The sequence below is a fragment of the Hoplias malabaricus genome, chromosome 1 (genome assembly GCF_029633855.1).
Source record: "Hoplias malabaricus isolate fHopMal1 chromosome 1, fHopMal1.hap1, whole genome shotgun sequence".
Classification (NCBI taxonomy): domain Eukaryota; kingdom Metazoa; phylum Chordata; class Actinopteri; order Characiformes; family Erythrinidae; genus Hoplias; species Hoplias malabaricus.
In genome coordinates, this window is record NC_089800.1 from 31,741,037 (window position 1) to 31,757,389 (window position 16,353).

General features: G+C 37.7%; 1 protein-coding gene across 2 annotated transcripts in view; it reads left to right on the forward strand.

Moving 5' to 3' along the window:
• The first annotated feature begins 1,922 nt into the window (after positions 1-1,922).
• The window catches only part of u2surp (U2 snRNP-associated SURP domain containing), a 32,850-nt gene continuing 18,419 nt past the window's right edge, over positions 1,923-16,353 (forward strand). Inside the window, exons 1-12 of one of the 2 annotated variants that reach the window (XM_066662383.1) lie at positions 1,923-2,027; positions 5,014-5,112; positions 5,985-6,096; positions 6,758-6,879; positions 7,141-7,208; positions 8,062-8,150; positions 9,975-10,010; positions 10,142-10,224; positions 10,440-10,605; positions 11,079-11,290; positions 13,011-13,054; positions 15,844-15,948. In XM_066662383.1, coding sequence (XP_066518480.1) covers positions 1,983-2,027; positions 5,014-5,112; positions 5,985-6,096; positions 6,758-6,879; positions 7,141-7,208; positions 8,062-8,150; positions 9,975-10,010; positions 10,142-10,224; positions 10,440-10,605; positions 11,079-11,290; positions 13,011-13,054; positions 15,844-15,948 — 1,181 coding nt within the window. In that variant the 5' untranslated portion in view covers positions 1,923-1,982. Of the gene's footprint in view, positions 2,028-3,644; positions 3,749-5,013; positions 5,113-5,984; positions 6,097-6,757; positions 6,880-7,140; positions 7,209-8,061; positions 8,151-9,974; positions 10,011-10,141; positions 10,225-10,439; positions 10,606-11,078; positions 11,291-13,010; positions 13,055-15,843; positions 15,949-16,353 lie in introns of those variants that run through there. The other variant, XM_066662382.1, reaches the window with a different exon arrangement.

Sequence of the window (16,353 nt, forward strand, 5' to 3'; positions counted from 1 at the left end):
GCAACCTTAGCAGTGTATACATACACACAAACACCGGTGACCAGGATGCACACACACTAAGGGCACTGAGCCCAAACACACCCAGAATGGTCGGCAGCCACATCAGTGCCCTGGGGGAAGTTAGGGGTTAGTTACCTAACGCCTCACTGGAAGAATGAATCTTGTGGCAGCACAATGAGTTCTGTGGTCATTAATGAGGGATTAACCATATTTAACATTCAGGCACCATTTACTTGTCTGTGTTTAAAAATTTATTCTCATCAGATTTCTAAAAATGGTACTGTGGTGAAGTGATGCTCAGTGTGTGTTCCTGCTGTTCATCCAAAACTTCTTGGTAGGCTCCAAGCTAAAATATGCTTGAATTATTGTCCAACACAGAAATAATTTTATCTTCGTATTTAACCTGTTGCAATAAACACACACACACACCCCAAGGCAGCACCATATTCAGAACACAGTACAGCCATCACTGAGGAAATAAGTTATATATTTATACAGACTTCTGCTTTTTATTAGAATCCACAGTCCAAAACGCATAGTTTTTTTTCTTACTGCCATATGTTTTTAAAAAATCATGTTTCTAGAACGTTGATATCAGCAAATAAAGTCATTTATCACACTTTAAAGGACCATTTGGGAATGCAGGCAGGCAAAGCATTTCCCATCATGCCCTACACATCCAGATATTCATAGTTGTTGTCTTGTTGTGTAGTCTAATTTTATTGGGTGTTAAATTTCATTGTGTGTGTTTTTTTTTAACCCTAATCAGGAATCAAGAATTTTGTAAGATGCATTAAAAATGGAGTTTGTGATGTGTTCATTGTTTTGAATATTTATTTCACACCAAAAGCAGAAAGAAATTATTTCCCATGTTGTCCCTTAAAAACTGATTCTCCTCTGCATGCTATGTCATCTGGGGGCTTGAAGTTCTCAAACATTAAACATTGATGTCCCAGTTTGTACTATACAAACTGAGGTTTCTCAGAATTTACTGAATCTTCCACAGTGCCATACTTAATTGACATTTAAAGATCTAAACTTTATAAATACTTGGATTCTCTCACAAACTTTGGCCCAATATGGTGACCATGCCCCCATTTTGCAGAGACCGACCTCCATTTTTCCTTTTTCTCGTTTGTGGTATAACACTTAAAAACGATGGAACTAGAACATTCTATAAACTGCACTTTTTGGAGAGTGTTTTTTGCAAGTGTCAGATTTTGAATATGTTTATAAACAAAATACAATTAAATGGTTCAGAGACACTCATTCATTCATTCATTATCAGTAACCGCTTATCCAATTCAGGGTCGCGGTGGGTCCAGAGTCTACCTGGAATCATTGGGCGCAAGGCGGGAATACACCCTGGAGGGGGCGCCAGTCCTTCACAGGGAAACACACACTCACACATTCACTCACACCTACGGACACCTACCAACATGTGTTTTTGGACTGTGAGAGGAAGCCGGAGCACCCGGAGGAAACCCATGCGGACACAGGGAGAACACACCAACTCCTCACAGTCACCCGGAGCAGGCATAGAACCCACAACCTCCAGGCCCCTGGAGCTGTGTGACTGCGTGACACTACCTGCTGCGTCACCGTACTGCCTGGTTCAGAGACAGCTTTGGAATTTTTTCTTTTGTCCTTTTAAAATAAAGCTTTAAAGAAAAGCTTCAGGGAGTTTACACACCACACCTTTCTTTTTGTACTTAGAAAACTTACCATCTTTAACAGATATAAATACATTTTGGCTGAAATAATACCTATTTTTTAAAATACATTTTCAGCATTCTTTTGTGAGTTTCAGTCTTCCATTAGAGTTTGGCAAATGGCAAATGCCTAATTTTGTATCTGAATAAGGATAATGTCAGTTTAGAGTGAATTAAATAATTTACTTGTGTGTGAGAGTGAGTGAGTGAGTGAGTTTGAACTCCTGCTGCTGTTGAACGCTGCACGGCGCTGTGTTATTGCTGGGGAAAATGGCGGAGAGAGCGCCAGGCGGGGCTCAGAAGGCCAGCAGTAAGGTAATTTAACACGTTTTTAACACGAAAATACACTTAAAACCTGCATTTGTGGCGATTCACTCAGTAAAGGTTTAACCTTTTGTTTTATGGTGTTTGAGTTGTTTCCCATGCCTCCGTATGGTTTAATCCGCGCTTGATATTGACATTAACATTACCGTCAAAAGGTAGCATTGGAGCTAACGGTATAAGATCGTTCATTTTACTGCGAAAGCTTTTATAAAAGTCACGTTTTGAAGAATCAGAAATATGTCCAGGTTCTGCGGTTTGTTATAAAACACAGACTTCGATTGATTAATGTTAACATACAGCTGAAATGGGCTTCTTTCCCACGCGAATTGTTCCATTCCACCTTAAATGCTGCAGCGGTTAACGTTGAAGGGAAATTGAGTGTGGTCTGTAACTGAGGTTTTTCATCGTTAGTCCACGTTTCCCCCACTGTTTCTATTTATTCTGGATAATCACATTTTTTTGAGTGATTTAAGAGCTTTATAATTGATGATTAAACGCCAAAAATGTGTACATTTTATTGTATTCTCCGAACACGTGACTGAGTAAATACTATGTATGATCACAATGATACTGTTAACGATAGTGTATTATAGAATAGTTTTAATTATAAATAACTGTCATATGCAATCTTTAAATGTAATAAAGTTCCTGAAAATGCAGCTGTATGCATTGAAAATTAAATATTATTGTCTAAATGAAAATAAGAAAACACATTATTGTTCTTCTGATTTTTGTGCACTTTCTATTATTTTGTTAGCACACATTCAAAATTCATGATCATGGAGTGAATGCAAGTGTAAAGGACCCATGTATTATTCTCTTCTTGACATTTTGCAATGAGTTACTTTTCTAAAATTATTAAAATATACAAATTTCCAAATTCTTTATTCATTTCTTAAGTGTTTTTTGGTACTGTGCCTTTTAAAGTGGCATTTGAAAATTAACTCTGCTCTGATTGGCCCGGTGTTCAGTCTGGAACACTCCATATAGTTCACTGAAGCATACAGCAGCATTTCTGTATGTTGTGTGTTGCATCCAGGAATGAAATTCAAGACCTAAGTAGGTTTTCTCTATAAAAAAAATGAATGTGAGTTTAAAAACAAAAATTATATTATTATTATAAAACACGTCATCATGGACTGACTAACTAAATTAAAGTTTTATGTTTGAAAATGATATTTGCAAATTCTCAAAATAAGCAAAAATTCAAATCAAATGTACTATGGCTTAAACATGTTATTTAATGGCTTGGCATATTCTAGGCAAGGAATACTACAGAATCAGTATTCACACAGAATTGGCCTATTCATACGTGACACGGATGTGTCATTCATGTCGCTGTGTGCACAGCACAAATTGCATTGAATCTGACAGCTAATATCAGATTTGGGCCACTTTTAGCGCTTGCAGTGAAAGAAAAATCAGTTCATGTTTTAATACTCTATAGAGTCTTTAACTAATAATATGTTTTTAACATAGAACTCAGATGTCAGATATAGGGCATATTATATAGACAGTGTGAACAGCAGAACAAAAAAATCTGATTTAGTCACGAAATCAGACTTGGTGAACTTTTACCCGTTGTGTGGACGTAGCCTGAGATACTTGCCCAAGAGGCTCCAGAATAGCCAGCTGCTGGGAAGAATCTGTTGATGCCGTTGTCTTCCCAAGTTCAGCGAACTGTGGTGTTGGATCCGCAGCTGATTTCTCAGGTTTGTTGTATGGGCACCTTTTACAGCCACCGTTTAATAGCAAATCCGACTGTTCTGACGAGTTGTGCTACCGTCTCGCAATGTGCCACATAGTTTACTTTTATGCTTACAGTTTCTTAAATAAGACACATACTCTGATAAAGCGTATCATTTGTCTCACCATTTGTTTAGAAATGCACGTAATTGATATTCAGTTTGTTGGGATTTAAATAAAATATGCGCAAATCATCTAGGTTAGCTCAAATAATTACGATCATGCGATTGTGATAATCACGACAGGTCTATTCCTGCCTTGTACCCAGTTATTCTGGGTAGGCTCTGGACCCACTGGATAAGGGTTACAGACAATGAATGAATGAATGAAAACCTTTGGAATGACTAAAAAGAAGAACAGAGTATTTATGGGCTAAAATGGTGTAAATGATATCCTGGGGTACTGGAGCTTCTCTGTGATTTTTATTTCAGTCTGGATTTTCTTTCCATCCACGCCTGAGAAAATTGCAGGCTGTGTTACCTACTGTTCTTCAAGTATGTCAAAGCACCTTAGTCCCGCATGGATTAAGAATTTCAGTATTTTTACTTTTTTTCTGTGACAGAAACAGAGAGCCAACCCCTACCCTGAGGCAAGTCTGTGTTTAGATGCCCCTGCAGTGGACGAGCTGAGTGGTGACCAGTGATTAAACTATTGTTTGTACCGCTGAGTCTTTGTAATCGGGACCTATGTGTCCTATATATTGTGGCCCCAGTCTCAAATAGTGGGCATAGAGAAGTGTCATCACTGACTGAAAGGAACCCTTATGGAGAATGGCAACTTGGGGATTAATAACTGGTAGTTTTTTACTAAAAAATAACAAAAAACGGACCTTTTCTCATTATGTACAGTGTGCTCCTAACTGCTGACCAAAGAGGAGGGCTTTTCTTAAGGGGTGTTGTTTTCTTTGACAGTTTACTAGACAGACGTGTAATAGAAATTTGTCATGTTATAGTTTTACTATACAGCAACTTTACAACAGTGCCCTGGTATGTGGCCCTACAACCGTATTGTCTCATTGCATGTTTATTTAACATGAAACATCACAGTTTCTTCACAAAATCCACAGACAAACAAAAAACTAAAACACACCACTGTGACCAGAGATTAAATTCTGATAGTTTCAGATGCTGTCTGTTTTAAAGTGAAGGAGAATAAAAGCATGGGTTTCTGCTGCATCTGAATGACCCTCATTTCCTGTTCTGAGTGCTGTATTTATGGTTTCCCCCCGTAGGCTTTGTTGGAGAGTAAACTCAAAGCCTTTAGTATTGGGAAGATGGCCGTGGCGAAGAGAACCCTGAGCAAAAAGGAACAAGATGAACTCAAGAAAAAGGTGCGTGCATAAAGCACTTTAGAATCCACGCCTTAAAGATCCTGGTACAGACCTGATTTCACATCTCTGGCTGTAACTTTGTAATATTTTACACTATTTTCAAGATGTTTACATAAATAGATACTTTATTGATCCCAGAGGAAATTCAAGTTCATATTGTCTGATTAAGCACAATCTGTTTTTCACTGAAACCAGTTTTGATTAAAGAAACACTAGGTAGTATTTTTACCTTAAAATTATAGCTTCATTATTCATTGCGATGCTTCACTGAGCTGTAACAGGGAGAATAGAGCCTCTGTCGTTGCTAGTCTGGGCTCAGTGCTGCAGATACTGCACTATGCAAGTTGATTTCAAGATTGTGCAGTGAATTAAACTCTGCAAGGTAGGGGAGCCCAGGAGAAAAATCTTTCCTAGTGTTCCTTTAAGTTATAAGAACAAGTAATATTTAAGTCTCAAACAATGTTAATGAAATTATAATTTAAAATGTTAATTTATAAAATGCACCTCAAAATGAGACGTACCAGATCTTGTTGATGGGCCGCAAAATACATAGTTTTTCGCCGCCGCAAAATACATGTAGCAGAAACACTGCCACTACATACATACATGTGTACTACATAGTGTAGAGGAAGATGTGACACAGATGAGGCATAGGGCTCTTGCGTCAAGTCAGTGCAGAAGTATACCTCTGCCTTTAGAGTTACTTGTTCTGTGGGGGTCTTGACCATTGAAGAAAATGGGGTAACAGATCTGTTGCAGGGCAACAGAGGAACTATAGTCTGTAATTATAGAACTGCACTATAGAGTGCTACACTTTGTTTTTGTGTCTTTGTTTCCTCATTGCAGCAGTATTTTGTTCTGATTGTTTACAGGAGGATGAAAAAGCAGCTGCAGAGATCTATGAGGAATTCCTGGCTGCCTTTGAAGGAGGCGAAGGCAAAGTTAAGACCTTCGTCCGAGGAGGACTCGCCAATGCCAGCAAAGGTAAACCTTCGTGACCAGCAGGGGCTGTGAATTGTTTTGTGTGTCTCTTTTTGAAAATAAATTTATCTACAATATTTCACCTGAGAAAAAACTCTGGAACCTCCGATATCACTGTTCTGATATTGTGCGCTACGGCCAGAAGTGTGTGTACGCTTTCTGTTTCAGTATTTCCTCTGAAATGAAGGATGTCATTTAGGAACTTGTTTCTCAGTCTCTGCTTTTGTAGCAAAGCTATGTGTTAGATGTCACTGTGAGGATTTGATGGTATTCTGCCTTGTAAATGTTAGTGAAGTCAGGAACTGATGTTGGGAGGTCTGCACTCTGCGGTAAATTATCACAAAGGTATTGGTTGGAACACCATCACTCCAGAGAATGCAGTAACAACACAGCCCAAAACTGAGGTTTTACACCCCTCTCATCTTTGTTATTGAGCATGGTGAGCTTTGGCTTCTTCGGACCATCCTGAGACAACCTTACAGTAGTTTAATTCTCTCAGTATAAAGGGTGGTCCATACATATCTGGGTATATATTGTACATAATGCCACAGTTGGCCAAAGGCAAATTTCTAAATCTGTGTCTGTGTCTCTGTCTGTCTTTCTACCCTTTTTCTGTCTCTTTTACTGTTTTGTTTATGCTCTGATGCGTTTATCCTTTTTTCAGATGAAGCGGCAGCTGACGAAAAGAAAGGAAAACTCTACAAACCCAAATCCAAAGTTCTGGAGGCCAAAAGTTTTTTACCACTGGAAACTCCCCCACAGTTCCTTGCTTTAGACAAACGGAACGTAAGACATTATATTTTGTGCTGTTTTGAATTTATATGCAATTAATTAGGGGTGTCAAAAATTGTGAATACTGAAAAATAGCATTATGCTCTTTAGTTAATTGCAGTCATTTTACTTGCCGAAGTTTGACACCAAAAGATGTTCTACATTTTAAAACACAAGCACTATAAATTTGACACCCTTAATGCATGATTGTGTGTATATCTACATACATCCTGCTTTTGAAAATCTGTAATACCTTTTGTGTTTGATTGTGCCAAGGCTGCAAAGAAAGGAGAGAAAGAAAAGAAAAAGAGCAATCTTGAGCTTTTCAAAGAGGAACTAAAACAGTGAGTATTCTATTGTAATCCAGTCTTCCAAACCAGATTTTGACAGATATTTCCTTAGTTAAACATCAATATGTAACCGCTGCATGATTTAAAGGACAAATATTCTCCCTCTTTTTACAGTTTTGGGATCTTTTATAAAATGTGTTCTGTGTTGGTCAAAATACCACAAGGAATAAGTCACACCCTGTTTTAAAAGCCCTATTCAGAATGCCTGCTTTTAGTGCCTGTTCCTTTAAATGATAACGAGCCTCTCGCTGTTCACACCGAGGAACAGAAACTGTTTTTTAGCTGTTTGTGCTCTGTTCTCTTTCTTCTCTGTTCTCACTTTCTCTGTTTATACTCTATGCTCTTTCTCTATTCATTCTATATCTAGTCATTGACCCTCAGATAGCGGGGTAAATAACGCAGACGCACGCACACACACACAGCAGGTTAAACAACACACTTTCTGTCCATCACCCTCTCACTTGCTCTCCTGCACTAATTATCACCCCTCTAGAAATTCATTCATGTGGAACCATCAGTAAATATTTGATAAAGTTTAAATAAACCACATAAAATACATTTAAATATAAATTTAAAATATACAAAAACAGAAGAAAAGTGTTGTCCTGTGATATCCCATGATAAAAAGAATTAGTTTTGCTTTAATTCAATGTGCATTTGTGAAGATAAAATGATCGGTTATTATTATCAGTATTGGCTACCCCAAGGTGGCACTTATTGGTTATCTGTGCATCCCTAGTGGTTTCCAGGGGTAAATACCTGATGTCTGGATTTTAGTTGGTTACCATAAGACTTAAAACAGAAAGGGTCTAAAGTTTTGAGATGAACTGTGTTTGTTTTTCTGTAGAATCCAGGAGGAACGTGATGAACGTCACCGGCTAAAGGGAAGAGTCAGTCGATTTGAGCCAGTCGCAGCCTTGGAGGGGAGAAGATCGAGTAAGTGCATTATTTAAAACTGAGATTTTAAATGATCACATTTTGCAGATAAAGACAGGGTACTCTCAGCATAGTGTATATAGTTATCTCTTCCACATAGTCGATAAGTCACAGGTCGTCATGAGAAATTAAATAGGAATTATCTGTCTAAACCCACAAAATATTTTATATATACTGTGTACATTTCAGGGTTTTTAAATATTTTATACTATAAACAATTCATCTTTAATGAAATAAAGAGATAATTTCTTTTTAAAGTTAAAATAACTTTAGTTTGTTAAAAGAAGCAGCAGCAGAAGACACAAAATCCTAACCCTGCTGTATGGAAATGTGGATAATTGTACATGTTCTGGACGATTTATCTTTTAGAAATTGTCTTTCCAAAGATGCACAACACTGTGCAAATGCATATCAAGAGGTTGTTGCATGTTACTAATTTGTAGCGACATGCAACAAATTTATAAATCTTAAAATATTTGCTTTATTTTTGTAATGGAATTACTGAGGAGAGCACACTGAATCTCATTGTATGTGTACAATGACAATAAAGGTATTTCTTATTCGTATCTATTGATCCCAGAGGGAATTTCAAGTTATTTGTGGTGTAATGTGGGTAAATGCTAAATGCAATTAAATATGCATCTGTACTTAAAGATGAGTTGCATAAGTTTTTATAGCTGTTAATGTGGGTGTCATAACCTTTGGAACGATGACTTATAGTAAAGGGTTACAAGTGTTTTATCATTGTCATGAATAACTGCATCACATGATTTATATTCCATAACAAAGAGCATAATTTATTTGTTCTGATTGAATTAAATGCAGATATTTTCAAAACAATTCAGCGTGTATATTGTGTATATTTCACAGGTTCATTTTTATCTGTTTGAGATGCAGAAAGATATTTTATTTAAATCTTTTGGCCACTGTGATAAGCTTTGTTTATGATACAGTGCAGTTGTTACAACTGATATCTAAACGGACAAATGGCATAAGGGAATTCTGTCAATACTGACACGTTTGATCAATATTATATTGTCAATGTTTAGATTTGATTTGGTACATCAGTTTTATTTAACATGTATTTTGTGTTCTGCAGTTTAATTTTCCATTACCTAACACTGACACAAGCTCCACAAACATGGTGCTTTAAATCTTCTCTCTTATTGGTCACAGCTTAAATATTTTTATGTATCATCATTTACATATCATTACATCCCCTTGTATCTAGAACCTAAGAGCTGAGTTGCATTGCTTGCTTTTTGCTTTAAATTTAACCTCTGTATTAATGTTATTGTAGTTAGCTTAATGATCGTTATGTACCTAGAGCTGGGCGATACGGCCAAAATTTCTATCACAATATATTTCTTTTGATATTTCGGTTGAAACGATATAATTCTTACATCGATATGATCAATTAAAAAGCCATGAAAAAACTGCCAAGAACTGAAAGCAACATGACATGACATAATCAAATAACATTTTGGCTTGGTTATTATTGGTATATTTTAAACTAACTTTAAAATTATGGGCAGTGCCCTGTAAAGACTGTCATTCAGTGAAAGATGCTGTAAAAATGTATATTGAAATATTGAAAATTTGTTTAAAAAATCATACCAGTGTTGTTAAAACATTTTATATTGTGATATATATTGATATTGAATTATTGTCCAGCCCTACTTGCCCAGTACTAGTTCAGTGTGAAAAGGGTTTTATTTGTTGTTATATCAGATAGAAATAATCCTTAATTTGCAACTGGGACCCTGTAAAGCAGTATGTTTTATAATGGAAACAAATGTCTCACTGCTTTTCTGCTTCTTTTAGCGGATGGTTCTTCACGAAGAAACCGTCCGTCCAGTGGTAAATTTGCTTTATATACTGTATAATGCAATCTCTCAGCATTTGGCTGTGTATGCTGTGTTATAAGATAAATTAAACACTGTTTACATCTGTGAGTTGATCAGCTGGTGATGTTCTGTTTGGTTTTTCAGTTCTGGATGACTCTGCTCCAGGCTCGCACGATGTTGGAGATCCATCAACCACAAACCTCTACTTAGGAAATATCAATCCTCAGGTTTTATTTATTTTTAAGAAATTATATCACAATAGACCACAAATATGTCACTTATTTTTGTGTAGTAGAACATGTAAAAAGTGTACATTTATTTTTGCACAGACCAAATTTTTAAGTTGAAAATTAAAGTACTACTCAATAATAGCATTGTTTTCACTTATTACACTTACAAAGCCTAGTTTTGTCTGATATAATATTTTTATCTGTGATGGCAGATGAACGAGGAGATGCTGTGTCAGGAGTTCGGCCGTTACGGTCCTCTGGCCAGCGTGAAAATCATGTGGCCAAGGACAGATGAGGAGAGAGCGCGGGAGAGGAACTGTGGATTTGTCGCGTTTATGACGAGGAAAGATGCAGAACGAGCACTTAAACACTTGAATGGTATGGCACTGTATCTTCTTTGTTTAAAGGATTGCATTGTGGCCAAGCTACTTTTTTCTTGCCTCTTTTTAAAAAGGTTAAAAACATGTTTTTAGTGTTTACCTCCTGGTCCTGGCCCTGGCCCTGGTTTTTAATGAATTGTGGTTGTGATGTCACAACTATGAACAGGTTTACAAACAGCTGCGTTTTCTGTCTGCACCTGTTTACCCCTACTTTTCAAAGTCAAATAAGAAGTGTCAATTCTTTTATTTCAAATATTAATAAATTATGATTAATAAATTAATAACTGATCATTTTATCTTCGTAAATTCACTATTAGGTGTGGTTCATTTAGAATTGATCAATGATTTACTGATGGTTCTGCATTAACAGTTTCTGGAACATGTAGCTTATATTTTATTATAATGTTTTATATTCTAAATAATCATATTTCAGTAGTAGTATTTATTAGCAGTCTAATTTTTGCATTTCAGGAAAAATGATAATGAACTTTGAAATGAAACTGGGCTGGGGCAAAGGCGTCCCGATCCCTCCTCACCCCATTTACATCCCCCCCTCTATGATGGAGCACACCCTGCCCCCCCCACCCTCGGGCCTGCCCTTCAACGCTCAGCCCCGAGAGCGCCTGAAGAACCCCAACGCCCCCATGCCCCCTCCGCCCAAGAACAAGGAGGAGTTTGAGAAGGTAACTTTGTAAAAAACACGGGACACAAACACTGCTCTTACTTACTGCTGCTCAGGTAGTTCAGGGAAGAGCATGTGGAAGCTGTTTGTATCGTAGAACAAGGCCGTGTTCCTCATAGTCTGCTCACATTAATTGTGCATAAATATGAATGGAAGAAACTTGTCTTGTCCTGGCCGAGAGCTCAAGTGAAAGCAGTTTGAGACTGAACAACTTTAATCTCGTTGATGGATTTATAGCTGCAGAGTTACTGGTAATATTAGGAATTAATAATAATTGATAGGGGTGTAAAACAATTAAAAAATAATTAATCCAATGTAATCACACAAGAGCCCTGCTGTCTGACAAGTTTGGTGTGTTCCCCCTTGTCCACATGGGTTTCCTCCCACAGTCCAAAATCACAAGTTGGTAGGTGGATTGGCGACTCAAGTGTCCTTAAATATGAGTGAATGTGTGTCTTGCTCTATGCAGGACTGGCACCGCTTCCAGGGTGTGTTCCTGCCTTGTGGGTAGCCTCAAGACCTGAACTGGATAAGCGCTTCCAGACAATGCATGAATGAATAATCATACAATTTTCTAAGGTTAATCATGTTGCTCATGTATGATCCTAAACTGGAGATGATCCTGTTATCGTAAATGCATTTAAATACAGTAGACAATATGAGCCTTATCATTAAGGAACAGTGTTCTCAGCCTGCCTCTTGTTTGTTGGAGCAGAACATCTCTCATGCTCCTGGTAGAGCAACATAGACTTTTCCCATTTTTACTCAAGATTTACTGTTGAGGAGATGTGTGATTGTTAAAGGGTGACATTTTTGTTCATTTGTATTATTCTGTAACTCAGGCTATGACCTTAACTCTGTCAAAAATAGTTTCACCTTAAATAAAACCTAACCCCATAATTCAGTGTTTGAAGCATAAAAAAGTGAAAATGGTGGGGAAACATGGATTTCTTTCCAGTGGTGGTGAATGGAAGCTGAAAATACACAACCAGCATTTTATTCCCTTTCCACCTCCACCAGTGCCTCCATGGTCTACAGAGTCTCTATGGAGTTTTGACGATGATGGAGAGCAGTGAACATATCAACTCAGTGTGTCCCTCAGTGTCCTGCATGTTCCTCTCCACCAGGACTGGATTTAAACACCACAACCTTCTCCAAACTATGGCCAGACATCAGCCTTGTGTCCCCCACCATTTACTTTCTGTAACTTTTAGAGGAGGCCGCCTGGTTCCATTCCTCATCACTGTGAAAAATCCTGTCCAAACTGTCCATCATATAAGCTTTAATAAGTAGTTTCAACTAATTAAGCCAGCTATGAGGAACATGGCTAATTTCAGCAGGTTTAATTACGTCAGTTCAGCTGTAGATTAGATTAAATATTGTACAAAGCTACCGGTAAGTGTTTAAGAATGAAAACCACCATTTTAATACTCTCAGTCCTTTTTAAATGATGTCTTGCTTTTGTTTGAATGTTCTGATGTTGTTAGAGAGGACTGTTAGCATTTATATACATTCATATAGATGTAGAATGTATATTTCTAGTGCAGCTTTTATCTTTTTGTACACGTGAAGAGTTAGTTCAGAAGTTTTAAAACTGACCACCGTAGATCACGTTTTTTTGTTGTTGTAGGAGTTTGTTGCATATAGTTATTATGCCTGTTTCTTTTTAACAATACTCACATATATTCTATGTTTATTATCTGATGTGACTTCATATCCAGACTCTGTCGCAAGCCATAGTCAAAGTGGTTATCCCAACAGAAAGGTACATGTTTTTCTTTTTTTCCAAATTCATATGAAATGTAGAGAACATCTCTCTAGTTTGCTTCATTGGATATCTCCATGCTACTGGAGCCTGGTTTGGGTGAGCAACAGTTGAGGCCATGCATGAGACAAACACGCGCGTGTACACACACACACACACACACACACACTAACCCGACACATTCTCTCTCTCTCACGTTTTCACAAACTTTCTGCACCACATTTTCATTAAAACTCCTTCGTTGCTAAAATTAAAACTAGCTAAATATATATTCTTTTGTTATTGTCATTTGCTTTAACAGTGCATCTGTTAAAGTACATCTGTTTTCATACTGTCCTGTTTCTGTATTAATGTTTAATAGGGCTGTCACTATGGATTTTACTCATCATCATTAACATGTATGTAAATAAGTCAATAATAATAATAATCTACACTTTTTTATTATAGATTGAGAAACAGGTTCATGACCAAATATGTGGTCGGTCATGCCGCATGGTTGAGCATTTTCACTTCAAAACTGAGGAGTTCCAGCACATGAGTTCAGATAGACAGGGCCTCACAGGTCAGACTTAAGAAACCAATACCACCAAAGCACCAACGAGAGGCGGAGGTGTGGGTGGAGATAGAGGCAGGGATTAATTGCATATTTATAGATATGTGCGTACTGAATGAAGGCGTGTGGTGATATAGAGTTACAGCTAATGGCTGATGTTTGGGACAGAGCATAGTTCACATTAGGATCCAGCAAAGAAACCAATACAGAGCCAGCATTTTTTCCCTGTGTGGTCGCTCCTTGTTGCGAGTATTTAATCTTTTCTTTTTCTGTGTTGTCTGTATTATTCCTTTGTTCACAATTTTTATTTATCTTACGTACTGATGAATCACGGTGGTAGCAGTCTGCGTCGAAACAATGCGTAGTTACTTTTCTGGAGAGGTGCACCTCAAGATTTGCTGTAGAGTTTGCATCAATGCATTGCCTACGCTGTAGGTTTGGCGCAGAAGCCTTAAGTTTCTGTCCACAAAGATCCAGACATTTTATTAAAACTGTGTGGTAAGTCACTGAAAACAGTTTTTTGGAGATTTTTTTTTTTTAAACTCTGTTGTCTCTGTTTTCATGTGTACATCCAAAACGAAGCTTTTCGAAAATGCTTAAGTGAAACAGAGTGCCTGTTTCTGTTTGAAATTAAGATAGTTCCTTATTCTTTTTATAGTGAATTACATAAATGTAAACATCCAAAAACATGGAAATACAGATTTTTAGTTGGACAGCGACAATATGAATAAATATAAATGATATGTTAGAAATATGTAATGCACTGTTAATATCTACATTCAGCAGTTTCATGACTTGTGTAGTGCACTGCATAGGGAGTATGGAATGATTTGGGATTAAACCACTGTTTCTCTTATGCTTCCTTGTCTTTAAGTGGTACTATTGGTCCATACTAAACTGGAATGATAATGCAGCTGTTTTTATATTGTTGCTGCTCAATCAAAAACATGTATCACCATTTTTGTTAATTCCTAGCTTATTACATCATTGGAACACAGCAACTGCCTTTCACGCGGTGTGAAAATTTCAGGACGAATGATAACTGTTATAGAATTACTTGGAATAAAATCTATTTACTTTAACTTCTATTGGAAGTTAGGAAGGTTCTACCTTCTCTTGTAAAGTTGCTGTTTTCGTCTGACAATGACAATTTGTTTAGGAACATTTCCAAAAACCAATCTAGATGCATGTGGATGTGCCTAAAACACAAGACATTGTGTTTTTTTTATCTTAGGCACTACATTTACTTTAGGAACTGAAAAGAGAGTTGGGCTGGGGGCTTTAAAACTGCTTTAACAAATTAATTATGACAGCCCTACTGTGTGGATAGAGTGCACTGAGAGGCATGTGCTGCACTTTCACTCGTTCTTCCATTGGTAGATTTATTAGGACAAGGCAAGGTTTGAAACGGATCATGCCTCTGGCTATTGCTCACTCCAACTGCCTCAGTAGCATGGCTCAAAACAAAAAAAAACAAAACCAAAAACACCACCCAATCCCCGTAGTCTCAGTGACCTTTGACCTTGGCCTTGGTGAGCAGCACAAGTTGAACTGTCTGCAGCAGCGAGGGACCAGAAAAGCGTCACAGGACGGATTGGGGAAAGTATACAGAATGATTGCCTGACATTGGTATGATCGGCTCCAATACTTTGTGATCTGTGTTACAGTACATTTTAAGACCCCCCTCAAAAAATGGGGGGGGGCTTGTCCAAACAAATACACATTACTGTCCCTAACACCCTTAAGTGGCAGTATAGCAGTAATATATTATAATATGGTTTTTCTTCTCTCTATCTCCCTCTCTCTCAATATCTCTCTCTCTTGTTCTCTCTTACTCCCCATCCACATTTTTCCATTGTCTCAAGCTTAAAGAAATGTCACTAGGCTTTGACTTTTATCAAAAGACTCGAAGACATTTACTACACAATATGCAGAGCAAAGCTATGGCTGTGATTTTTATTACTTTTCAACCCAAGCACTTAAATTTTTTGCTCATTCCTAGACTGCCCGACAGTTTTAAACCTTACCTAAATGGATTAAACTCTTTCCAACCTGCTCCGTAATCTCTCCACAGTAAACATTGACCTGTGATCGTAACTCTTATGTGTGTGCCAGGGGCAGTAAGCTGTTAAGTGCTAGGTTCTTTGAGGTGATGTCGTAGTTCTAGCAGTGCTTGTGGTGTGGCTCCTGGTGATGCCTCTGAATCTGTTTCGCTTTAACTGTGTTTTTCTTGTAGGAATTTGCTCTCTCTCATCCACCGAATGATCGAGTTTGTGGTGCGTGAGGGACCCATGTTTGAGGCCATGATCATGAACAGAGAAATCAACAATCCTTTATATAGGCAAGTCGGGTTCTATGTTGGAGGATGCTGCTCAAATTCCTTTTTTGATGAATGTGTTATTACGGTGGTCACCAAAAACTCCAGGAGCACACCTCTTTCACTCTTACAGTCGTTTAGCCACCGCCCTATATTCCTGTTGATCCAGAGAGATATTACGTATCAGCCGTGGTTATTGAGGGAGGAGACACTGTAGTTCCTACACTCCAACCCCCCCCCCCTCCCTTTGTTTTTTAATTTTTTTTTTCCTTTTATTTTTTTTTACATTTATTTAAATATTTTTTTTCTTTACCGGTCCAGGATCTCAAACCAGCGACCTTTCAGCCCAAAGCCCACTTTATTACCCTTAAGGCCACGGCTGCCCTTAGTACTTTTATGCTATTTATAGCTGTGTGAGGCAATGAAGCT